Source organism: Zosterops lateralis (assembly GCF_965231275.1).
Source record: "Zosterops lateralis genome assembly, chromosome: Z".
In the NCBI taxonomy this organism is placed as follows: Eukaryota; Metazoa; Chordata; class Aves; order Passeriformes; family Zosteropidae; genus Zosterops; species Zosterops lateralis.
The window spans coordinates 36,069,555-36,089,207 of NC_139800.1; the positions used below are offsets into that span (position 1 = coordinate 36,069,555).

At 38.1% G+C, this 19,653-nt stretch overlaps 1 protein-coding gene across 4 annotated transcripts in view; it reads left to right on the forward strand.

Moving 5' to 3' along the window:
• Positions 1–19,653, forward strand: part of LOC310922772 (transducin-like enhancer protein 4) — a 96,729-nt gene that overhangs the window by 8,218 nt on the left and 68,858 nt on the right. The window contains exon 1 of one of the 4 annotated variants that reach the window (XM_083883578.1): positions 2,136–2,192. The exons of the other annotated variants lie outside the window; for them this stretch is intronic. Coding sequence (XP_083739704.1) covers positions 2,190–2,192 — 3 coding nt within the window. The 5' untranslated portion in view covers positions 2,136–2,189. Of the gene's footprint in view, positions 1–2,135; positions 2,193–19,653 lie in introns of those variants that run through there. 4 annotated transcript variants of the gene reach the window in all.

The window sequence follows — 19,653 nt, forward strand, 5'->3', positions numbered from 1 at the left end:
TTTAATTTAGGGCAGAATTTTGACTGTTCTTCTTCTTCATGGTGATAAAACACATGCATCACAAAGAAATATTTTTATATGCTCTTCCTGTGCAACAGAAAAATACACTCTTCTTTTTCCTTTTTATATTTTGGTGACAACCTGGGCTTGGTATGAAAGCATGTGCATGCACGTGTGGACTTTTTTTTTTTGACACATTCAGTGGCTGAGTGTATGTTGTCTTGCATTTGAAAAATAGCTGGAAAACCAACTAAAACTATACTGGCTGAATTTGTTCTCTATTGTAAACAGTAGGAAAGATTTAATGGAGATACAGGCAGTGGGTAGTCAGAACTAAACAGAACTAAACAGAAGGACTTCAAAATAAGAGAGATTAGAAGAGAAATTTTGAAGACTGCAGCTCACACAGTACTGTTAAGGAGGAAGGGAAAAACAAGTGGCATTTTGATTAAAGTCACAAAATGTAAAAAATAGGCTGTCAAATCAGTTTGACAACTAAGGCTGGGTTGTCCCAGTTTTAGGTTATTTAGCCTCTGAAGCCAGCAGAAAAGCTTAGAAGCTTATGAAAAGTTAGAAAATCTATTATTCTGGAGTTAAACCAGAAACCTTTTACTTGGTAATAACTTGTAAGTTCTCTAACAAGGGTCTGTGCTTTCTTTTCCTCACAGCTGTTAGGCAGCTGTTCTGTCAAGAGGTCTGGTAATTACTAGGAAGTTTGTTGCTGCTACTCCATGAGTTACTATTGAAATAACCTTTCCCCTTGCAACTGCAGAATAGCATGCATGAAGACAAAAACTTCCGTATCATCCAGGTTTCACTGTTCATGAGCAAAGTGTTGTTTTCTCCCACTTGTTTAGCAAATTCAGACAGATGCTGAAGACACAGGAAGTAGCATGAAACATGCTGAGCAAATGTTTAAATTAAGACATATGCTCTGTTTTGACTGGCAAAAGGCTGTGCTCCACAGTGCTTAAACATAAAAGCATTTTTCTGTCTTTGAAAGATACTAATTGCTATGATGCTGCCTCACTGACTGTATTAGTATATGGGCCAACTTGCAATTACAGTGGAGGCCAGTGGTGACCCTGTGATTATAGTCACCAACAGTTTCTCTTATAAAAAATAATTGCATTTTTTACATCTTTATTTTTTAATAAAAATCTCATGTTCCAGTGAGAACTCCCAGTCCCTTTGAGGAGTTCCCTCTGCAGTAGAGGAGAGGGAAAGCAGAGGGAGAGAGAAAGGTGATGTGAACCTTTGCAGTGAGAAGCTCCTTTCCTGCCTAACACCGCTGCTGTTTGGGTTGTCCAGTGTGGCTGGAAATATGACACAGGCATAAGGTTCCTTCTGAGCAATCAGGACTTACTATCCACCAAGAGAGACAAACTACGTCGCCATTTTGTATATAACTTTTGCACCATTTTGTGCGGTGAGATTTGCCATCCTTCTAGGGGCAAAAAAGAAGTGCTGAGGTCATTCAGCACAGGAAAAAAACATTAATTAGCAGATAGGTTTCGGAGTGAAGTATTGCTTTGCTGGGATGCCCAGGCTTAACAGCATTTGTGTAAACTTGATCCTGCCCTATTGTGTATGTGCACTGTGGTGCAGATTTTAGTTATACACTCGCTGATCTCATTACCAGTTTTCCTAGAGGAGCTCTTTCATTGCACAAAATAGACAATAGGAAAGTAGAATTAAGACTGCAGACCTGATTGTAAAGCTAGTTTAAAAGTGCTTGGCTGCTTGTCTCAGTTAAGGAAATAACTTCAAACATAAGGATTCAGGCATGTGAAATAATTGCCATTGTAAGTAAGCTCTTTAAGATTCCGATTTTGATTTATGTTACAAAATGTTAAGGGGGTGCTTACACTGGTCAGTCACATTGAATTTCATACACTTGGTGCATTAAAACTGGTGAAAAAATTTTAACATCGAGGCTGTCAGACATGGAGAATTCAGAGTTATCAATTTGGTCTTGCTTTTTTTCTCTTTCTTTTATAGATAATTGTAGTGTACTGTTTATGGGTGTAATAGAGAATTTGGGCTTATCAAAAATGTAGGTCAGTTTGTGAATAGTGCAATTATAATTGTTAAAAAAGTTACCTTTGTGGTCTGCAGGTTGTGTACATCTTGTCACTGACTTTTGGAAAACCTGTTTAGCCACAAGGTGCAGCGGGAGCAGAACAAAGATGGTAATGGGAAATGTGGGCTATATAAACTGATACTTGCCTTAACTAGCAGGTGACAAAAATGTATCTGGAAGCCAAACCTATCTATAGTCAAGAAATACTGTTCTGTCAGAAATTGAATGTTCAAGTTAAAAATTAATCTTTATTTTAAAATGCAAAAATATGGATTTGTTTTGAGAATACCTATTTGTCTTTCTGTTTATCTGTATTCTTACAGGTTTTGTCTTAGCTGAAGGTAATAGTTTTACAGTTCCAATGGTACCTAGTGGAAGATGTCTTTGCCTCTGTGGCAGGGGGCATGGAACTAGATGAACTTAGGGTTCTCTTCTAACCTAATCTGTTCTCTGATTTTACTTTAAGTGTTCTCTGAATTTTTTTTTCCCTGATAACTGTTAGTCTTAGTGGTGACACAAACTCTGTAGTTCAGTGTAGCAGAAATGGTGTTGGCGTACTGTCAACAGCAGGTGTCCATATTTCTTTTGTTTCAATAATAGTTTTTAAATATAACTGAAATATGTCACAAATTATAAATAGAACTGTAAATAGTGATTTCTTACCTGTATGGATAGGATTTAGACATAAAAATCATCTTTCTTAGCCCAGGACAGGTGCCTAATGATATTGAACACTGCGGTATTATGGCTAAGACACATAAATGTGTAAATGTCAGGCAAGTCAAAGTTATAGCCCCCATAGTAAACTTGGATTGGCCTCTTTATGGTTATGTAATTGTATGATATGCTGTATTGCCAACTCCAAATGTTACATTGTGCCACTCACTGAAATATCGTGAGATTGGCTGGAAATTAATCATGGGGTAAACAAATTAAGTTTATTACTTTCATTCTAATTCCAAGCTGTCAAACTGTTCATGTTTCATGCTTCTTAGATTTCTCTCTTCTTTCTTCCATAATTTGGTTTTTTTTGCAAGTAAGGAGTAAAACATAACAAGATTCAGGATAAAGCCAATGGAGCTTAGTATGAAGTACAGCTGACAATTTTTTGTCATAATTTCCTGCTCTCAGAAAATGCATGAAGTGTACTCTTCTAAGGAAAAATAGTACCAAACTGAAAAAATATAAAGAATCTTTCTGGAACTCCTTGTTAAGTTTTTGTGTTATAAGGTGGCAGAGGTGGTGACAGTTCTTCATGTGTTAGAAGGAAGCAGAGAACACAGTTTTGAGTGGCGATCTTCTAAGTTGGCCTCTCTTTTGGTCTATTTAAATAGCTTCTCTGCAGAATCTTACACAACCATAGGTTTTTGACATTTGCTGCATGAGAGTCAAATTCTTCAAAGGAGAAGAACTTTTCACTATTATGTTTGGGATATGAAACATTGGCAGTGAGAATATGGGCTTTTCTTTTTTCTTGTGTTTGCTTAAAAAAGCTTGGTGGAACACGTCACAATTGAATAGAAGTAAAAGTTTGTCCGCTTCCTGTTCTAAAGAATCTTCAAAACACTAGGCCTTGCTGCTAGATTTTGTTTGGTATGTATTGCATACTGTAGGCATGTTCTGTATGACTACTGATGACAGCATTTAATTTTTAAAGATGCTGGTTTTTTCTCCATCTGAAGTATAGTAAGCCTCTTTTGTGTTACACTGTCTGCTTATGGATGTGGCTTGGCTGTTTGGAGACTTTGCAGATGAGAAGAACCCCCTCTGACTCTGTTCTTTCTTACCCCAGAAAGAAGTGATTGCCCTAGGACTGGGTAGCCAGTGATGGAGTTGCACCACAGAGGGGGCATGACAAAGCTGCTGCTGAGACATCATCTGTGTTTCAATTGGTGTAGCCCATATTATTCAGTTACAGGTGTACACATACACTATAGCAGAAGAGTGCTTCGGAGAACAAACGGAAACTTTTCCCCTTGTCTTTTCTGACTTTCAACCCTAAATCAACAAATCAGAGCAAGGCCGGTACATGCTTCTCTGCAAATACTTCATAGAATATTGTGACACTTGTAGGCAGTGGCAGCAAAATGCTTTAGAAATTTAACACTGACAATTTTAAAACCAGGAACAACAGCAAAAAGGCATATCCTGGGTCTGTTGTATCCTCAAGGTGATTGTTTTCCTCAGAACTCAGAGGTTACAGTAACAGGCTCAGCTGGGGATGAAGGAGGAGCAGGTAAGCTGAAACCCACTGAACTGGTACAGTGGTGAGATCCTTGTAGAGAGCGGGAGGATGCTTGAGTGGTGGTGCGCAGATCTCAGAGTTGGCAAAGGCAGGATTACAGGATGTTACTGACAGTTGCTCCATGGCTGAAGCTGTCATTTACCATGTTAACTTGACAGTATTGTTTAAGATTATTCATAAGGTGAACTTAAGTGAGCTTTTAGCTGGGGGTTAAAGAAGAGAAAGCATTTTGAGCACACTTTTTCTTTCTCAAGTCTCTTTGCTTCTTGGAAGGAGAGGTGGATCTTCATTTTTGCACATTTCTTATAATGAGATAGACAACGGGACTTCCAGATTAAAATATTTGGATATTTGGGTAATCTTTCTTTCTCAGTAATTTTCATGTGCTGTTAAACCAATTTCTCCTAATTATCATGCAATTCAAATGTTACTTTTTAAAATGAGTGGGAAAATAGAGAAATTTTTGAGCAAAGTTTTTTTCATGGATAGCCACTGTTCTCCTTTTCTACCCTTTCACAGGGGTGAATAAGAAGTTTTCACCCATGCCTCATATGTGAAATGATTCTTGACTACTTTTTGAAGACACAGTACTATTTTTCATACACTTTCCTATTAATAGGTGCAAAAATAGCTAGTGCAGTGTAGCTAAGGCTTGAGGTAGGGAGCCTACTTGTTACTGACAGTGCTTGTCTATGTGTTTTCACCTCTCTGCCTTGAGAGATCCTGTGTTGGCCTGGAAGTGGACAAGCCACCATTTAGCTATTTGGCAGGCAAGAAGCCAGTATGGACTCTGTATGAGCGTTTGAGCCCAGCAGCTGAGCCAAACTGTGTCGTGGTTTTGGTTAGGAGGGATGTGAGTTTCCACGAGATTTTTATGATGGCTGCAGGAGGCAAAAGTTCAGTACTCGACCTTCATGAAGTACCACTGATCTGCAGAGAAAAGTCAGTGTTGCTGTTTGTTCTGTTTCCTGCTCTAGATACCTGCTGATGCTTATCCAGGGGCTTGCTTGCCTCAGATCCACAGAAGAGGCCATTTTTAATTTAGGGCATGTGGCAGATTACTGGTTAGGGTTTCTCCAACAGTGAGTTTGTGAGCTCTGCAGCCCTTTACAAAAGTCTGGTAACATTTCTGTGCCTCTGTGTCTCACTGTAGTAGTGGTGTAATGGTGTACATGATGGGACGTGATCTAAAATCTAGTTAGATAACATCCTTTATTAGATGAGAGATTCTAGAGAATTCCTGAATATTGAATGAATACGTGTTTGCTGTGGAAGGAAGAGGACTCCTTCCAAACCTGTGTTCTCTGTGTAGCAAGGTCCAGCAGTGCCTTAACTGCTATGGAGTTTCCTTTGTCCTTATGCTTCAGAGGTTACCAGGTGATACAACACCACTGATACTTGAGCTGTCCTCCTCTCTGCTATTCTGTTAATTGTATTTGGAGATAGAAGTTGGAAATAGCCAGGTTTTGTGATAACGTTTGGAGAAGGAAAGAAAAGAGAGTGAGGCCAAACTTGGCCAAAACACTTAACAATTTTCCATTTCAGGAAGAAGGCAAAGAAAAAGGAATCTTTGGAGGAAACTGTTTAGTTGGTTTTCTTCTCACATCTCCTACTTCCCTGCAGTACCATTCACTCCATGAGAACCATCCAATTTCTTAGTGCCCTCTTTGAAAGATGGCACTGTGCTGACATGTAAAAGAGAGTCAGCTACAACACCACTAATGTCAGATTTCTGTAAGTTTGTAGAGCATGTGACTAGATATAAAGTAGGTGCCTCTTCTTGAAGTACACATGCAGTCTTGAATAACAGAAGGTTTGAAAGACTGAGGGCATAAAACATACTCCCTGTATGCTTTTGTCAGTGTGTTAACAAAGGATAGTCTATTCTTATACTCAGTTTGACTTTCTGTCCTATTTGCAGAAGGCTGTTGCAGTCTGAACAGCTTATTTACAGTTTTTATCAGTACATCCTAATTTCTGGTGGCAAGATGTATGTTTTCTTTTTGTCTCATCCTAAACATTATCTACAACAACAGCAAAATTGAGCATTGATGAGGTTTTCCTGCTTATTTACTATATTAAAGAAATATCCTTGGCAACTTCATCCAAATGTCAAAAGAGTTTTTATGTCAGAGTTACTTTTTATGTATTTATTCTTGAAAAGTAAATTGTGTAGAAGTTCTTGGTTTAATTAATTCAAGAGTGATGCCCTGCTCCCTTTGCATCTCTATGCTTTCATTTTTTTGTAGAGGTGGAAGACAAAGCTGATAATCTGTCTATAACGTGAAGAACATAAATAGAACATTTTCCATTGGTATCTACAAGGCAGTTGATTTTCTTACCCCCACAAAGTTCCCTGGTTTTATCTCTACAGACTAGTGACACCAAAAAATGCATCCTTTTTCAATTGTTGGCAGCATAAGAAAGTCTTAAAATTGTGTACTTGTGACATCCTAGAAATTTCTGGGGCATGGTTTCTTTCTGACATTTTTTCGAAACCCACAACCTACCGAGGATGAAAATTGTTCTTGTACTTAGGTTTTATCATGTATATAGAGATGTAAAAAGCAACAACACCTCATGACTGTACAAGAAGAGGGCCCCCATGAGCATACATGTGGTTGCTTTTTTTCTTTCTGAGGTTCTAGATTTCTGTTTGAGGATGAGTTTTCTAGCAGGTATACAAGATGCTTTTAAAACTAACATTAGCAGCTTTGCTATTAATGCTATTTAGGTATACCTAAAGGACCTTCTTCCATGGAAAGACATAAGACTTTTCTTTGCAGACCCAAGTGTCTAGCTTCTTTGCATATGCAACATTTTTTTTCAAATATTCTTTCAGTCAAATGGACATAAAGGCCTTATGAATGTAGGGAATTACCTTTCATCCTTTGTTTAGTTGCTGTTAGCTATCTCTGTGCTTGGAACTCAGAGGTGTGTTTGGTCTGGAGCCTTGATTTTTAACATCTCTTTGAGTAGGTGAAAGAATCCTGGGATAATCTTAGTTTACACATTTTGAAAGAAAAATGCAGCTATAAGTATGCGCTGCATTAAGGGTCAAGAGGTTTTTTTTTTTTTAACCCTGTGATGACAGACCTGGAGGGCCTGAAAATTTGTAGACATGGGAAATGCCTCTCTGTATTAATGTAAAGCAAGGCAGAAAGCTCTCAGGTGGATGAGATGCAGCTGCCAGGATCTGGGGCTTGGAAGGAAGCTAATGCAGGTTTCTGTACATACTGTTCAAGGGATTCCCATGAGACCTTGGATAAGCTACTTCAACTGCTCTCTGCAGTGAGGTAGGAGCAATGCTGTGGGCACTTTTGCCACCAGTGGGCTGCAGATTGAGGGTGGACAAATGCTTGATGGATGTGATGTAAGTTAAGGGACTCAGCATGGTACCGAAGAAATCTAGCACATATGGAGGGTACTTCATAGGGGAATGTTGAAGTTGCAGGAGTGTCTCAATCTCTCATTGCTTGAAGTCACCAGAGCTGGTCCTGTCAGTACATGCTGCCTTGGCTTAGTAGTTCCAGAATCACTTTTTGAAGAGTGGCACCTAATGTTTATATTGAAGTATAAGCATAATATGGATTTTTCTTAAACAAAAAAGCTGCAGAAGGCAGGACTCTTGGTTCATCTTAATTCAGCTGTTTTTTTTTTTTCCTCTATTAGCAACTCTTGTGTTTCTTCTCTCCCAGGAGAATGATTGGTATGCCCAGCAGAAAGCACTCTGGTTTGTGTGAGATTCTTAATGGTCGAGTAAAGCTGAAAGAGAGGTGCATGCTGTGCTGTCACTGCTGGAAAGACTCTGGTCAGCTGGATGAGTTGTACTTGGTTACACTCCCTGCCTGAAACCTATTTACATGGTCTAGCCTGTGGTGTTTTTTCATTTACATTGGTTCTAAGCAGGGCCTGGAAGAGACTTTCCTTTTTCAGGGGAAGAATTGTGAGTATTTCCAGTTTTCACAGAAACATATTACACAGGGAAAGAGAAGTAAAGAAAAAATATAAGTAATGTATATATTGATCTGACTAAACTCTTCCTCCACTAGGCTGTTACACAAAAGTCTGTCTGATCTCCACTCTTTTTTTTTTTTTTTTTTTATGTGCCTCTGCTGTATTTTATGTGTGAATAATGCTGGCAGAGATTCTCAGCTCTCTGAGGAGGATGGCTGGAGAAGCAGTGAGTTGCGGGAGTTGCAGGGATAAGGTTTTCGCAGGGCTGAGTTGTGAGCTGTATGACAAAAGGACTTGATCAAGCCAAAGACTCAGCAAGGTTAGTGGGTAGCTTCAGTGCTGAAGGTGAAAACTCCTATGCCCTTTTGGTGACTTCATCACTGTGCCATGCCTGAATGGAGAGACTAGGGGCTGAAAACTGTAGTTTAGGATTTTTCTAGTAATGTGCTGTGGTTTTTAGGATGCAAAGCTACATTTACATAGCTACAGGTAAGGGTAGAAGCCCAATGTGCTTAGGTATTCTAGAAAATCCTCTTGAGTATTTGTCTTCTGCTAACTTTCTGCAGAATTGCATGTCTAGTCTGCTAAGACATTTTTAAAAATCCCATTACATACCTTCTGGAGACGTCACCTGTGGCTTTCACTGCTTCAGATCTCTGTCTGGGAAGTGGAAGTAATATTGTTTCCTGAAGCATTGCCCTTACTGCAGGGGATTGTTTGCAGAGCAGTGTGTTAAGAAATGGGAGGTGAGATGTTATTACATAGGAGTCACTTAGAAGTGGCTGTGTTTATCTAATAGGGTAGTATGCTTGGGGCAGAGTGCTTTTTCCCAAGACAGTTTTGTTCTTCTTTTGTTTCCCACACGAACTTTGCTGTCTCCCATCCCAGCTGCAATTAACAGCTTCCAGTAATGTACATTTCAGTGGTAGTAATGCAGTCAATGCTTTGATTGTATTGAGGAAGTTTGCCTGTGGTAGTCTGTATTTTCAGCCTATAATCCTCCATTTGGACAGTGGGGTAATACTGCTTTTTTACCAGGGTAGGATTTTTTGGGGAGGACCAGAAAAAAAATCATTGTGGTAGTATTCATGCCACCCAGACCCTTACAGTGCATTTATAGCTATACATACAGTAGTTGGAGCACTGTGGGATCTTGGTTCTTCGGTACAAGCAATTACATTGTAAAGTCAGGGAAAACAGGGTGTTTGATACACTTTCCTGCGCTGAGTGGTTTGTGTGGAACATGGCAGAATTAATCTGAGGCAGGATCTTGGTGTAGCTCTCAAATAGCTAGTTTCCCAATCCCTTTTAAACCACGATTGTATTTTTACCTGCCCACTAGACAATGAATTCCTCAAGGCTCTCTTGATTTATTTGTTGCAGAGGTTGAAGGTAATGACAATGTGAGATGTCAAAAGATTAGGCAAACCAGCTTCATATTCAGTAGTGAGGATCACAGCTTTAACTGAATCATCATCACTCCTCAGTATATGAATACCTTACATGAGAGAAGCTGCAAATGTAATTGGAGCATAAATGCAAGTTGAACTTTTGAAAAGAAGTGCTAGTCTAAGGACTCTCTACAGCACAATATAAAAGAAACATTTGCTATCTTGTTCTCTCCACTGCAATACTGCTCTGCTTTTCCACTTTGGTGAAGCAGTGGAATTCAGGTGGCAAAGCAGGTCACATTCTGTATTTGAGCATCAGTTTGCTTTTACCCACTGTGGTTACCCTCCCTCAGAAGGGAGTCAGCTTTGAATGCAGAATAGCTATGAATTTAACAAAACTATACAGTCTCTCAGTGTACAGTCTAGGTTAGTTGGTAGAGCTGGAGAAAGTCTAATTTACAACCTTATCACATGAGCCTTACATAGGTTCTGCAGAGAATATTGAGAGTAATTTTGTATTGCTTTAGACTGCAGAAAAATGGCATATATTTTGAAGACTTTGTTTACAGGTACAAAGTTAAGATAAAGTGGTGTTTGGTGCATGTGATGGTATTTAAGAATACAGCTGAAGTACACATGGGTGTGCTTTAACTGCTGTTGAACTGACTTGCTCAGGTCCTAATAATTGAGGAGTTGGCAAGGTTTTACTGTGTTGATTATTTATCCAGCTCCTTGGCTTATTCTGTAGCTAGGTTAAGGCAACTTTGGTTTTGTGTTGGGGAGCAGAAGTTATACTTGTGATGTTAAAAGTAATTGTATTCCTTATTGGTGACATAAAAAATAAATGTTTTCTCACTTCTCTTTTGCTTGCTTTCACACACACTTGGTGTGTTATAATAGTGAAAACAGACTTATTTCAATAAATAAATTAGTAATTTTAAACTGATTTCACTTTATATTGAAGTATAACATTTTCCTACTTTCTCATCCTCACTGAAGCTCACACAAGGGAAGCTGCTTGTCATCAAACCTATTTTCCATTCTACTCCTCCCAGCATTTTCTGCTTCTTCTGTGGAAAACAGATAATGATTTTACACAAGCAGGTTTGCAAACCGTTGGTAGGTAGTTTGGTAATTTTAAGGTTTCCTTTCTTGTATTTCTGGCAAATTTCTAATGCAAACAGAATAGCACAACTAAGTCTTGAATTGTCATGGGAAGCTGCTATTACAGAAAGGAGTAATTATCATAGTTTGTGGAAAACGGATTTTCATAAACTGGAATATATCCAACCTCTGTATTTTCGTGGGTAAAAACATTAGGATTTGAATGAGTATTTTTTATGTAAATGCTTGTCTGAAACCCTTTTTGATTAAAAGAGTGGCAAGATTACAGACCTAGCAAGCTAAATATGAAATTAACAAGCCCAGAGACTGCATTTTGGTAAACCATAGAATTATTTCATGTCAAAAAGCCAGAAATCCATTAAATCCAAAGGAAACTGGGCACAGAAATGGGGTTTTGCTTTCTCTCATTCTGTCTGGTATAACTGAAAAAGCATAGTTTTGTGAGTGTGGGTTTTTTCCCTCAGAGTTTTGACCACAGTATTTATTTCTTCATTTGACCAGTACTGACTCGGTATGTACACCACTAATTTGCACTAGTTTATATTTATTGATTGTTTTGAATTCACTGTGAAGCTGGATATTGGTGATTTGATTTACCAGATATCTAACAGGTGCCTCAAAGGCTAGTTGAAACTTCAAGCTAAATCAATCATGATACTAATCTGAGAGGTGAAAAGTTTAGCATATGATGGATACCAATATGATTTGGTGGTAGTGTAGTGGAGAGAGTGAAACAAGGTGCCGTATCTGGCCCAGAGAACTACTGGTATCTCTAATAAGATAAACAGGTTGACAGAAATGATGCTGTGTGGTTTACTCCCTTAACTGTGCTTTTGTTTTCTGACTCAAAGGAGTGTTCAGAAAATGTCTCATTTTAGAGATTTTGTGTGTCTAGGACTGAAGTCTTCTGTGCACTTCAAGCAGGCAGAAGGTGGCAGTGGTAATGAAAGGGGTGATACTGCATTTGGGTCAACCGTGTGGTTAACTGTGTTTGGGATGGTGTTTGTATTTCAAAGGAATAATAGTTTCATTCGGAAGCGGGCTCTGCTTTAATGAGGATAATTTCATTGCTTAGTTTATCACATGCCCACAAAAATGTTACCAATGGAAGGATGGGGCAAGCAAGAGTAGCTGGGTAAAGGGAGACCCTCTTCTGTGCCTAGTACGTCAAAATTGGTGAGTGTGTAATCCATGTTTCTGGCCTAGACATATTTATAGTAGAGGATCATGGGTGTGAAACTGTTCCTTCCTTTGTGAAGGGATCTTGTTCTGACTGATGCCCCTTTTGATAAGGACATGTTTAAGGAGGACTGCTTTGATCACATGGTTAGTCCATTTAGAGAGTTATTTATTCCCTTTATTTGCTTACATTTGATGTGTTTTCCTTGTTGTGGATGTTCGTATTAGAACTTGTAGGTGTAGTATCATGAAAAGCACATTTAACATATGGTGTGTCTTGAGCATTTGTCTGAAATTAATGCAATTCATAGTAACTCTCCACAAAGTTTGATCCCACACAGTTGCACACTGGAAAATGTTCCATGAAATCTACATTTCCTAACCAGAGAGTTGTACTTGGCTCCATTCTTCCTGTTCTGCTTTTTTGTGCATTGTTTTAAACTTTGCTTTTCTACAAAAAGTTATTTTATGTTGAAATCACTTTTAGATGAAAAGTGTGTGAAAACTTCAATAACGCTGATGTAATTTAAAGGTAAATGCAATTAAGTGTTGCTTGATTCAGATTCTGTGTGCTCTGGTAGGCGTTTTACTGGGGGAATGCCATTCAAATGAATTGAACATCAGGATACATTTAGTGTATCCAACTGTCCTGCACCAGGGAAGTTTTTTGAACATATTAAGTATGCATGTCTTATAAACGTCTTAGCATTTGCTTTGCAAATGTATCTTCTTGGGTAGGCTAAAAAGAGAATTGTAAACTACCTGATTATTTTAGATGTATTTCCCTAGTGAAACTACCACTTGTTAGGTATTCACATAGTAAAGACTCAAATTACCTATTCTTTCATTGTCCTTTTCTTAGGATGAAAAATAGCAGGAAATCCTAATTGCAGAAATGCTGAAGTCAGAATAGTAATTTTCAGCAGAGGTAGTTATGATGAATGATGATTGAAATGATGAGCAGTGACAATTCATATCAATATTTCCTTCTCAATAGTATTTGGAACTATAGTCTTTTTTTAATTGGTTTTTTTTGTCCTTCCTCTTTGGAAAGCAGTATTCTGTTGCATCAGGAATCCCCTCCTGTTGAACTGGTTGCTGCAGCAAGTCTTTTTCTTAAAAAATACTAATAGGAATCAGTATCATCTCTGTGGTAGCAGAGATGTGTGAAGTGTGGAATACTCCGTGGCATTGTCCCTTGTACTCTCAGGGCAACATGCTCCAGAGAAAGGGAATCGAGATCTTCACTGTCTCTGTCATCCATGGTGTAAGCTCCTAGTGACAAGCTGCCCTTACATACAGGGTACTGGAAGTTTTCAGCTGGTGCTGCTGTAGGTCTGTGGCATTGCCACCTCAAGCATGAGGAAATCACAAGCCCATACCTGAAGCTGAAACTTGCATTTAAATTTGGAGTAAAAGAAAGTGTGTATTGCTTATACACTCCTGGCATTCTAGTAGAGTTTCACTTGTAGTGTGTTGATTTAACAAAAAATTCTTTAGATCAGAAAGGGAGAAAGGTTTCTTAAATGTACTCTGTTTCTGAGATGATCACTGTGTTCCAGCAGCTGGGATTTGATATAGTATGGAACATTTCTTTATCTTGAGAAAGAATTAGCATATATCATACTTCATGTGGTTTAAAATGTGAGAGAGTAACAAGCCTTGAGTTTCTGTCTTTGTAAGGATTCAAAATTGAAACTTGATAATATCATTGCCACAGAATCCACTGTTTTTTTCATCTCTTTCAAGGATGTTAAAATTGTGCTGTTCTGTATCGGCTTAAAAGGGGCAATATTTTTGTCTCTTGTTTCAAATACTAAAATCTGTTGTGTTAATCTGCATCTGACTATTGCTTGTTTTCGTGATAATCAAAAATGAGTGAAAAGGTCGTTTCCTTTGAATAAATACTTTTTATCTTTTTATTTATTGAGCTAATTGATTGCTGTTTGTGATGTATTGTGTAATTGCTGGGTAGGAAGAAGAGATGAATGATTGAAGGTAATACACAGCAAAGTTTCCAAGCACTCCGAGAATTCTTGTAAATGGAATTAACAAGTCCACCAAATAGATCAGTGTTTATTCCTAGTATTTTCTTTTATGGAAGCAAGCACAATCAAGTGTGACTATCAATTAATCAGACAAACTGTGGGCTCCACCTTTTATAACCTGCGGGGCTGAGGCAGTTAAACAAAGGAAACCAAAGGTGGAAGAGAAATAGTCTTTTTCCTGATGCTGAAGGAATGATTTCTGGCTTCCAGATGAGTTTGGAAGAAAATAAACTTGAGTTCAGCAGTCACATTGTATTTCTTGATTTTATGGGTGACTTCTGATTGCTACTTTTATCAGTTTATTGATTGGTTTTATGTAGTTTGTTAAAAGCTGTAAGAGCACAATACTTGCTGGAGGAACTAAATTTGTTTCTTGGCAGACTGTTGTCTGGTGCCACTGGTTGCAGTGCTTTCTACAAGTATCAAGACTGTAAAGCGCAACTTTTTAGGTGTAGCTGGAAATCTGTTGCAATCTTTGCAGTTCTCAACTTCGGTAGCCCATCAGCTTCTAAGTGATTAACATTTGGAGAACGCTGCTGCAACGTAAGCAGTGTAGCCATAATACAGAGAGTGGATGCAGGATAACAGGTACTTGCAGCTACTTCTGAGCCTTCCTTTAGAAGTATTTGCAGTTGGAAGTGAAGTTCTGGCAAGGGTCAGAAGCAGACATTGACAATTCTATTTTGCAGTGAGAAAATTATTGCAGTATTTATTTTATGGTAACTTTTTTTTTTAATCAGAACCCTCTTTTGTAAGCACAAAAATGTAAATTTTTAAAGCACGATTTCTTTTAGATGAAAATGCTCATATTTTCACCTTTTCCATATAATCTTACCCTCTTAATATTTTTTCAGAGCAGTTAAGGCCACCATCTCAAGTTAAACATAGGTTTTAGAGAACAGGTTTTTTTACTCTCTCAGTCTTTTTTTTCCTTTGTTTAATTTTTCATGGTATAACATTAAAACTACTGATCTGCAGTATTTTTACTGAGTAGCTTTCCTGTCACCCCTGCGAAACAAAGTATAAAAAACTTGTCACATAAATAAATACATAAGAGACTTTTCTTCCCCTAGCTAGATTAAAACTAGAGTCTAAAACCAATGTATGCATATAGCTGCAAGGACAGGCTCAGACTGGCTTGTGCCATTTCCAGCAGGTGCAGAACTGTGGTCAGACTCTTTGGCAGAGTGTGTGAGGGCAGAAATTGAATAGTAAGAGATTGTGCACGTGCTGCCGTCTTTCAGCAGTTGTGGAAAAGATTAAAATGGGAAATTCTGACCTGATTGAATCTGGGGGACAGATGCAAAGTGCTGAACTTCAAGCTGAAGCTGCCTCAGTGTGGTGCCATAGGTCTATCAGGTCTATAGAAAATTTTTTTCCTGTATTTTTTTGAACTCTGAAGTCACAGTTTAAAAATTGGTAGAGAGTAGTGGAAACTTCTCATCCCTATGTAATGAGGACATATTTCAAAAAAAGTATTGCTGTGAAATGTTGAGGGTTGCTTGTAGGTGAAGGCATAGTGCCTTAAAGAGGACTTCAAAGCTCTATTGATGGAAACAGCATTTTCTTTTGGCAGTGTCCTTTTACTCATTTTGGTCTGATTTTTCAGCAAGTGTTTCCTGCTGCCTTTGAGGAAGGGAAATTGAAGCCTGTCAAGTTCTGCTTGCAGCCTTTTTTCTGCATGCTCTGCAGGTACATATGTCAAGGCAGGGCAGGATGCAGCATAGTGGCTGTCTGAGTGGCTGAAGAGCTTTGGTAATCTCCAGGCTGTGGAGATTTCTGTTCCCCTACTTGCTGATAAAAGTTGGTATTAACAAAAAAGCATCTACTTCATCAGGTGACAGGCTTGATGCATATTTATATTTCACCCTTCTTGACTTGCTTTTTTATTGTCCTAATCATGAATGATTCAGGATGCATCCTTTTGTGCTCAGTTCAGCTCCATGTGATTCTTGAGACATTAAATAAAAGCTGTGTCTTATCAATTCACTTCAGCAGCCCACAGAGTGGTATGTACATTAGAAAACTGATTTTGAGAAGTCTACCACTCCAGTTTATTGCTTATGCTGCTGTTTGTAGTATTTTTTGCAAAATAGCCAACTAAACTAACTTGCAAAACACTAAATTAACTTGAGAAGGGAAAGTTACATCACTTTTTGAGCTTAGCTGGGATGTTTGTAAAAAAAGTTGGTAGGAAATTGAGGTGGAGAATCCTACATTGGTTATTTGGCAGTCTGGTGGTGGTGATTATGATTCAGATTCAGCTTGTATGTGCATTGCTCAGATTGTATCTCCTAAACATCGGCAATTGGCTTAGTGAAGAAGATCTTTTATGTTTAAGTGTCCTTCTTTCAGAGAAGAGTAAGAAGGTCTTTTTCCTCCACTTGTTTTAACTACAAGGCTAGGCTCTTTCTGTCTTGGTTTCCAAACACCATTCCTTTAAGGCTGCAGAGAAATTTCATATTCCAAGCTTGTAGTATTTCCCTCCAGTTCTGTAGAACTGTAGTAAGCACTTCCAGACAAAAGTCTGTGATTAAAACAAAACACATTCTTCTTTATGAATGAAGAGTTAATTTTCTGTGAAATACTAAGATTAGCTTTTTTGCTTGCTTTATTCAGAATCATGATATGTTTCATACAGTGTAATAATGTTTTTTTGTTCTCACTAATTTGTGAAATGCTTGTTTAGGGTGTGTGCATGTGTTCTTGGTAAGCACTTAATAAACTAGATTGATCTTTTTGGCAAGGGCTGCATTGTGTAGAACAAATTAAACCTGAAATAACAGTTGTTTCAGATTATTTTTCTGAAAACGTAATTGCATATATTCTTCTTCCTACTTGCTGCTGAAATGGGTTTCCCAATAATGTTTTATTATTCTGCTTTATTTCAACAGTACATGTATAGTAGCTTTGTTTCCATTCCACTGACAAACCTAGAGCCTCCAGTGGTAATTCTTTGCCAGCAATTTTTTGTAATTGTAATAACCGTGGAACTTTGTGAAATATAGTGGAAATATTTTTCCAAAGTTTATGTGCTATAAATAAAATCCTAATTTTCTTTTTTCCACAGAATCATTTATGATTTTTTTCCCAGGAAAAAGGGACTGCAAATAGATATTTTTGAACAACAAATTTATTCTGAACTCCCTGTCTATTAGAACATTTCTGAATACTTTAATATGTTTATATGACTCTTGCTTCTTTTTTAATCTCCATCAGTGCTAAGAATTTGGACATATGCTAAAATGCTAATTAAGGCACTTGAACATATTTAACCGAGTACTTATGTCCTATTTTAGCTGTGTGTGGCAAGGGTAAATTCAATTAAACCATTACGTTGCCATCCTGAAGGGGATTTAGGAGTCTAATGGTCCATCACATGCTCCTCTTTTCCTACAACTGATAGTGGTGGAGGCATGGTTGTACTCCAAAGACCAACTTTACTGAGCCCCCTTCATGACTGGGTCACCATATGTGGCCCAAGGTATAGTCTTGTATACAGACATCTTTGAACATTTTTCAGAACACTTTATAGGCACTTGTGAACTTAAGGTGTCAGGTTTTTGGGTGTATTTAGAAAATAAAGTACCATTTAAACATCAGGTGAAAAAGATTTCATTATCTGAATCAGAAATCTAAGCTTTTGCTCTCGTGTTGAATCCCTGCAACAATGCTGAAGGGACTGTTAACTGTTAACTATGATTCTTCATAACTTTACTGGGATCAGATTCTGGCACAGTGATTTTATTATATCTCTTGATACGCAGAAAAAAAGAAAAAAGTTAACATTGTAGTTAATAAATATTTAATCTTTCTCTTTTTAAAAAATGATATCACATAAGTGGCTATGAAAAGACATCAAAATTTTTAAAACAGTGTCTTGTAGATGTCTCCCAAATAATACAAGCAATGCAAGCAATACAAGCTTGCATTACATAAGCAAAAAGGTGATTCGAATCCAAGACTTTCCTTTCTGCCTTTCCTTCATCTTTTCTGGTTCTATGCTAGTGTGTTTTTAGGCAAAACCAAGCATCTTTGTGTTCAGGGAAAAGAGTAATAGAATTGTCAGTGTTTGTTAACAGATTTGACAAACTGTGGCAGCAAAAGCTATCTTTTTTATATTTTGGCATGAACAGTCACCCTTTTATTGGGCCATTAATGCTATTTCAGAGCGTCATGCTGTATCCACAGGCAATAATTTAGCAGTTGTTTATCAGGAGCTTTCATAAAGCTTTGAATAGTATTATAACAGTCAATAACACTAACAACAGCATTTCAGAAAACGTGCCAGTTTGCATGGGATATCCGTGAATATAGTTTTTCGGGAATGCATGACCCACATAACCTATAGATGTAATTGGAATTTACAGTGCTGGCATAGGCTGATGGATAGCAGATTAGAGCCCTGATTAACCATGTGATTCACAGGCTGGGAATATATTGTCCTAAAAAAGATTCATTAGATGCAATCAGAATTTCAAGTGGTCAGATGAAATTCAAGTACGCTGTTTGCTTTCCTTCCCCCTCACCCCCCTACGTGTTTTTCTTTTTAGGTTGCCCTGTTACTCATTTATTTATTTATTTTATTTCCAGAGCTGGAAAATACTACTTTGATGAATCTGTTCCTCACCCTAAAGCTGTCTGTCTGTTATTCATCAGAAAGCAGGTCGCAGTTCAGTGAGCAGAAGAAAAGATTTTAATAGAAGCTGTGCCAAGGGCTGTAATGCATCATTTTAGGGCCTTAATTACATTACAATGACAAATATCAATGGTGACAACAGCAATAACCTACATCCTTTAATGGCTATGCTGGAAAAGGAGTTTGGGCACTGTGCCATCAGATTAGACTTGGTTTCAAAGCATAGGCCATTAGAAGTGTGTGTGTCCATAGCATTGCTGGCTGATAACTGAAGCCCAGTGGAAGGGCCTGTAAATAAATGAAGCCTCTCTAAAGCCTGGTCCTGTGGGACAAAAGAAGTAAAATTAGATGATTGTGGAAGCAGCTGTGTTTCTGAGGCAACTTTGACTTTCCATGTGAGGAACTGGATGCCTGATTTTATGAAATTGTACTTTTTCTTCCTCCTGGCAGTTAGACTGGTCATGAAAAACCTGTTTACCTGGTGGCCAACAGGAAAAAAAAATCCTAAACTTGTTCAAATGTAGAGTTTTAAAATGTGTGTGAGTAGAAATGTGGAGTTATGCTTTACCTTGTGTCAGAGTTTGTACCTTAGGAAAAGAAGAATGAGTTTCCAGGTTTCCTCTGGGGGTACTAGGAATAGGTCTACTGAGATGCTAATCTATGTCATCAGTACATACACCTTCAAGCTTCAGAGCAGCATCTCAAGAAACTCACTCAACTGGCTTCTGACAGCTAACTCCTTTCTCTTGTATGTTTTGTGGAAGACAATCAAGCCTCTTGCTGTGGCATTATCTCCTGCAGTTAATTGTTGAAACAGTTGCAGTATTGAGACAGAATGTACTTTATATTTACCGTGTGAAAATGTCTGGTGTGAGACTTTCCTTGGTACAAATGTGTACCTTCCTATCATTTGTGCATGTACATGGTGTTTTCCTTCATGCCTTCAGACTGCATGTGGTCTCCAAAGGTAGGCAGTCCGTGTCTCA